The sequence below is a fragment of the Asparagus officinalis genome, chromosome 4 (assembly GCF_001876935.1).
Source record: "Asparagus officinalis chromosome 4, Aspof.V1, whole genome shotgun sequence".
Lineage (NCBI taxonomy): Eukaryota > Viridiplantae > Streptophyta > Magnoliopsida > Asparagales > Asparagaceae > Asparagus > Asparagus officinalis.
Window position 1 is genome coordinate 61,180,920 of NC_033797.1, and position 6,713 is coordinate 61,187,632.

General features: G+C 38.1%; 1 protein-coding gene across 1 annotated transcript; it reads right to left on the reverse strand.

Annotated features, from left to right (window-relative positions):
- Positions 1,194-6,169, reverse strand: LOC109837559 (acyl-coenzyme A thioesterase 9, mitochondrial). Its single transcript, XM_020405860.1, has 5 exons — positions 5,638-6,169; positions 2,783-2,960; positions 2,164-2,651; positions 1,761-1,889; positions 1,194-1,646 (listed from the first exon to the last, which is right to left on the reverse strand). Exons 1-5 carry the CDS (start codon positions 6,064-6,066, stop codon positions 1,503-1,505), a joined length of 1,368 nt encoding a protein of 455 aa, XP_020261449.1. The 5' UTR covers positions 6,067-6,169; the 3' UTR covers positions 1,194-1,502.

Genomic DNA, 6,713 nt, shown 5'->3' on the forward strand with positions numbered 1-6,713 from the left:
GTTTTATGGTTGCTTATTGTGTTGTTGTTTCCATGTTGGTGCAAACTTGGTTGCTTATTGTGTTGTTGTTTCCATGTTGGTGCAAACTTGGTTTGGTTTGGTGCAAACTCGGTTGCTTAGTGTGTTGTTGTTTCCATGTTGGTGCAAACTTGGTTTGGTTTGGTGCAAACTTGGTTTGCTGTCATTGTTGTCATCCTCATTGTTCATGGCAGATTGCTAGGCTTTATACCTTTGGTTGGCCTTTGGTTTCAGTTGTTGCTTGGCCTTTGATTTCAGTTATGAATTTTCGGCAAACAATTGGTTTCATCTAATTTGTTTTAATTGGTTGAAATGGTTGTTTTGTCATTGGTAATGTGATATTATGCTATGATGATGGCCGGATATATAATGTATGTAACCAAAGTTTATATTAGTAATCAATTGGCGAGGCAATAAATGCAGTTAATATTGCTATTATAAACTTCATGGCGACGCAGGTAATGAAGAAAATGGCCTTTTTTGAGCACATTATCTATAAATTGTGTTAAGCTTTGGTTTAATTTTAATCTTGGGTTGTTCGAGTCTTGGTTTTTCTCTAGTCGGTTTCAGCCTTGGTTCAGTTTTGGATATTTTCATACTTGGTTTGGCCAAAGTTGGTTTGGTTTTAGTCGAGTTGGTTTCAGACGAGTTGTGTGTTTGCCTTCTAAATTTTCCGGCAATGTGTGCTTGCCTTCTGAATTTGCAGCCAATTGAGTGCATTACATTATATTTTGTGTGCTTCATTTTTTGTTGTTAGTATTTTGTCTTATATGAGTGGTATTCACACCATGGTGACCACAATCAAGTTTTCTTGATTTTTTTAGTTTGAACAAAACACTAGAAAATAAGAGAATCTATTCACACATCAATTGTTTTCTTCTTTTTTTAAGTTGAACCAAACTAAGAAAAATGGTGGAAAGTACTTTCATCCCATATTTTTTTGGCGAAACAAACAAAAAAATATTTTCCATGAAAGTGAAGGCAACACAAAAAAGTAAAGGAAAATCGTTTTTGGAAAATGAAAGAAACGAACCAAACAAGCCCTTAGCAAGAGTCTGAAACTGATAAGATAGTCCTGTAAATCTTTATTACAGCTAAGAAAAGAAAGCTAAGATAATGAAAATAAATAAAATGCATGTCTTGGATTGGAAAGATTGAAAAATGACCAAGGTATGGATTCAAACCGCCGAGTCAATAAAATTATTAGTCATTGCTTATTGAGTGTATAATTTAATTCCTGATTATTAATCTTACCTATACATCAATCTCCTATAAACCCCAGTCAAATACATAATCAAATTAAATATGTATAATTCCATATTTCCTTTTCCCAATTAATTGCAGGAATCGAGTTTTATTACACTGTAATGCCAACTGTAATGCCAATTTTAGCATATATATTAATCTCTACATGAATGAAATGTGGTGCCATGGGTATTAGAGAGCTGCCATGCCACAGAATGAGAGCAGCAAACGACAACGAATCAATAGTTATTCTTCTCCGCATCCATACGTTCAATTACACGCCGTGCCTCTTCTTCTGTCGCAGGAACAACATTGCGAACCCTCCAACCATTCTTCAAAGATTTGGGATTGACTGTATATGTGAAGTAAAATGTGTTTGATACCTGCCAACAGAATGCAAATGCATGACATTTGCCCGTTGTGTGCAACACTATGAACCATCTACTTAGATAATGACTACAGTTATTAGAATTCAAGCTGATGTATCATACGCATACCTCGCTGGTTCGGAGTTCAGGCCTTGTTACATGAGCTACAACTTCGACATTGATGAGTGGCTGCTCGGGGTTCTCAAGTTCTGTGTACAGAACACATGATTTGAAGCGAAGGAAGTTTCCAACATCCACCTACGGAATTGGAAACAGATAAACTTTAATGTCCCAAAAGATATTTTAGCCGCTACGTGATAGATTTTCATGAAACAAAAAGCTTATGGACCTGATAGTATATAAAAGTAATAAATCAAAGCATAAACTTTCTGGACGTGTTAACTAATAAACTGAAGAATTAAGAATTGTTTACAATTATTGCTCTCTTTTAATCCTTGAACACAGATACTTAAATACATAATCAACCTTAAGAAATCAATAGAATTGCAATGGAAATAAGATTAACACTTACAGGCTTTAAAAAATCAACATGATCAACTTCAAGAAAGTGAGGCATCTGTCCAACAAAGGCATATGCAGTCGAAAAGGCTAGTTCAAATGCTCTTTGCATTAAAAACCCTCCAAAAATGCGCCCGTGGATGTTCCTTTGCTGAGGTTGACAAATAAGAGCATTTTCAAGACAGGTATCTCTAATAAGAATGCTGTCTCTATCGGCTAAAGCAGGCAGATCACAGAACACACGCCCTTCAGCCAACAAAGCCTTTAGCCGTTCTACTTTTCCATGGAAAACATGTCCACCTTTCTCAAATTCTCTTTTCTGTTCTTCTCTCTTCTTCTTACGAACTCTATCTCTTGTTTCACCTTCGCTATAAAGTAACTTCTCTTGTTCAGTTTCAGGCGAAAGGTGGTTCACAGGAGCAGACTTTCCAGTCTTCGAGTCACGTGCAACAAATGTGAAATTTGCAGTCAAAGCTACAGGATCTAATGCTTTCGAGTTATCTGGCATGCAATGTAACAACTACGTCAACCAAGAGCCAAAGTTCAGAACATCAGCATGCTAGTAGTTTAAAAGAAAAAACATATAAAATTTACGACCCGTCAAAGAATTGATTCATTAGTATTCTATATACCTTCATCTAGCTGAGTAACTTCAATTTGGATATCAAGTGATGAGCGGCCAACCCATGTGACTGCTCCAGTTATTTTCAGATCTGTATCTACACGAATTGGCTTCTTTAGGACCATCTTATCTACACAAGCAGTGACCAGAAGAAGAGGCCTTGTTGTGCTATCATCATCAGAGCAGTGCTGGCACACAAAAGAGAAGTAAAAAACAGAACCTTTAGTATCACTGCAACATTTAAATTAAAATAGATGAGATATATCAATTTCATCACCAATTGCATTGGAAATGTGAGGGACCAGAGTGGCATAAATCCAGACTCACGCTCTAACTAAGAACTTACACTGTGGCTTTGGCAATGGAGAGTTCACTTCTATATTATACAGACATGGATATAGTACAAGTACAGACGCAAAAAGTGGAAACAAACCATGGTAACTTGGTAAATGTAGGGCACATCGATGATACAATATTTACTGAGCATATTAAACATATTTAATATTATGATCAATAATATACATAACATGCGATATCTAGCAAGTTCCAAAATTAATGGTCGACATAAAGATTCATAAACTTCCAGAGTTCAAAATGGCCAATCCAGATACCATAAGTTAATGGAACTTGGAATTGGTTGTAGCTTAGAAACTAAACGTTCCCTTTGTTCTTTATACTGGCAGGAAATTCCACCTTCATAGTGCTCCTAGGTACAAGTGTACAACCCTATATTCATGTTGACAGATACTTGAGAGGTTGTTTAGGGGGGCTCATTTATTGAAGCTTATAAGTTATGCTGAGTTTCAATGGCTTTTGGCTTTTATGATAAAAGTGTTATAAAAATCATTTAAATGGAATAGTAATTTTTTTAGTCAAACCTAGCTTATTCATGTGAGCTTATAAGCTAGTTTTTGAAAAGTTGAGATATACCAGCTTTTCAAAATGAGGCTTAGTTAACTTATTTCGTATTTTACCAAACGGATAGATATGGAAAAGCTAGCTTAAAAGCTAGTTTGACCAAAAAACAAGCCCCCCAAACACTATTACTCTCAACAAGCGAATTATTGGAGCAAATTCAGATGCAATTTCATGCACCTGAATTTCTGCAGTCCACTAGACCTTGCCTAAAACCCAATAACCACCACCCTTGAACCGAGCGTTGACCCATCCTAGGTCCTTTCTGGGTTTCCAGGGCGGGTTACAGGGGCTTAACTTATAATAGAAATTGACTTTGTCCAGTCCGTATCTAAACCTAGCTCGGATCTAGTGGCATAGCCAGGATTTCATACTAGTGGTATCACAATAATTTTTCTCTCATATTCAATATGTCAAGAATTTTTATGAGATACAAAAGGTATATTTAACTAAGTAAAATTACAATTGGCCCCTACATGTATTCACATTTTCAAATTAAACTATAATCTCATTCAAAATACCACAAAATACATTATTTTTAACGTAAGTTACTAAATTGCCATTTATCCATTGATTTCCATTCGATTTCGCAGACGATTCTTTTCACCAACCTGCAAGTTGGACCCACACCCATTTATTTGTCCATTTTTTCTTTTCTAAATGATGCTAAGTTGCTAAAATTTAATGGGATTTTGGGTTTGTGTCATTTTAGATTTGGCCCATCAAGAATAAATCACAAATGGGTCACTACCGATTGCTTAGTTTTATAGTGGGTTCATTATTGGATCTAATACTACAATGTACTTAGGAATTGCATTGCTAGAGGGCGGTGTAGTGCCTCCCCCCCTGCTCGGATCACACCTGGCTGGTACAGAAACTAGACCAATATGGGCGGGTCTAGGGTGGCTTCGTGGCCGAACCTGGCCTGTTAGTGTTCTCTAGCTCTACACACTAGTTTCATTACAAAATAGGCAAAAAAGTGATTAAGCTTACGTCATATGGAGTCTAAAAGTAAAAGGTGTTGTCATATTTTAGAGAATTACAGACTCGAGCCCTATATCATATTTGGTTAGGTTTCATGACTTTATCGATTACATCCACAAAATCAAATATATGATTCCCTTACATGCATTTTGAACATGGCTTGCTTTTTTGGGTATAACTACAGTTTCAAATCAAATTATGTAATTCCAGCAATAGTAGTTGTAACTTGTTGAAGGACACATTAACAATTATGAATTAAAAAAACTAATATTCAATTAAAAACTATCACTCCCCGAGCCCCGGAGCCCATTGGCGCAATAAGTCCTGAGACCCACCTAGTGCAACATTTTATATGACTCAAACCACCGCAGAAAATGGCTAGTCACTTATGCACTTGGATCTCATGACTTATCTCATAAACCCTCCCACATTCTCCTCATTGTTCGACGCGGGACTAAACTTTTGGGGTATCACAATCAATCCCCACCTTAAATACACGACGTCCTTGTTGCGGCATGAGTGATGACAATGGTTCATCCCAGTATCACCACTAGGCTATATGGATTCTAGAGGAGGCCCCAACAACACTCATGTGATGTATCACTTAGACCCTCGAACACTAGATAAGTTGGTAGCAAACTGAATTAGCCAATTTAAATTGTACAGAGTGTATTTCCGCTGGGTACTACGGTTTTATAACATTATATTTTTATCGGTAAATAGATACTTGCCGTCGGACCCCCAAGAAAAAAAAAATTCCTGGATCCGCCACTGCATTTAGTGATGGTAAAATGGTAAATAACCATCCATCGTTGATCGCTAGCCGAACCAGGGCTAGCACGTTGGGGGGAAACTCTAAGATCATTATATTTCGTATCAGTTCCAACGATCTGATCATTTGAGGTCCAGCTTAAAATTACTTTTAATAAAAAAAAAGAAAGAAAGAAAGAAAGAAAAATGGGACACCTTGAAAGCGATGGTGCCGGCGAGGGCGTCGAGATCCTCGAGCAGCTTCCCGATCCTGACCTGATTCAGAGGATCCCTGTACTGCTCCCTCAGGATGTAATCCCTGGAGAAATTGTAGACGATGCTGGTCCTGCTCTGCGCCGGCGTCCTCGCCAGCAGCCTCTCGAAGATGCTCGATCGGGCCTCCCAAAGGGCGGTGGTAACGGGGGAGTGGAACATTCCAGGCCACAGGCTGAGGGGCTTTCTGATCGACGACGAGGCGTCGATGCTAGGGTTCTTAGGGTTCTTGAAGGGAGGGGGGTAGGTCGAGTTGATGTGGATCGGGGACGAGGGGTCCATTGACGACGAAGACGAGGAGGAGCGCTTGATCCTCGAGATCGAGAGGAGGGAGGGGTCTAGGGTTTTGAGGGGGAAGGAGGGCTTCCTCATTTGGGGAATGTGGGATTTTTTTTGATCGTTTTATCAAATGGAACTTTGGGATCGTGTTTTCAGTCGCAGCAGTCTCGAGTTTTGTGCGTGAAGGATGGGGATCTTTTGGTTAGGTGAGCCCACTCGGCTCCTTGCGAGCTGGAAGCGGAGGGGTTTTTTATGTCAATTTTTTGGTACGCCACAATTTCCACTATTTTATCACTTACATACCCTGAAATTGATATGGATATATTAGATCTACACTTGAACGGGATTTAAATTGATATTTCACTAAAAGAGCGTACCGAGTTTATGTGCTTAATAATATAACCAATTATGTTCGGACAATAAAGTCAAAGCATCATCGTTTAACTTAAGTAACTTAATGTAAGCTTACTACGTCTTGCTTATGACCGGGTTATAGCTTATTGATTTAAAATTTTTTTTTATTCTGATTAAAAATAGAATAATGCAGAGATGAATTAGGTTGTACTCAGTCAAAGTTGAATTCACCTTATATCCTTCACCTAACACACAACAATAAGTACCTTTTACTAGTCCTTTATCCCCCTCTTATTACTGTTTTACCAGAATAGGTTTAATTGCAAATAGACCCAATGTACTATATCCCAATTGCGGATAGACCCTCTTTAGCTCTATCAGTGCGG

Bases quoted from the DNA above. Each gene is read 5' to 3' on its own strand.
- LOC109837559 (XM_020405860.1), bottom strand. From the start codon at position 6,066: ATGAGGAAGCCCTCCTTCCCCCTCAAAACCCTAGACCCCTCCCTCCTC. The intron at 1,890-2,163 runs GTAAGTGTTAAT...CCAATTCCGTAG, and splicing joins ATGTTGATTTTTTAAAGCCT to GTGGATGTTGGAAACTTCCT. The intron at 1,647-1,760 runs GTATGCGTATGA...TTCTGTTGGCAG, and splicing joins CTGAACTCCGAACCAGCGAG to GTATCAAACACATTTTACTT.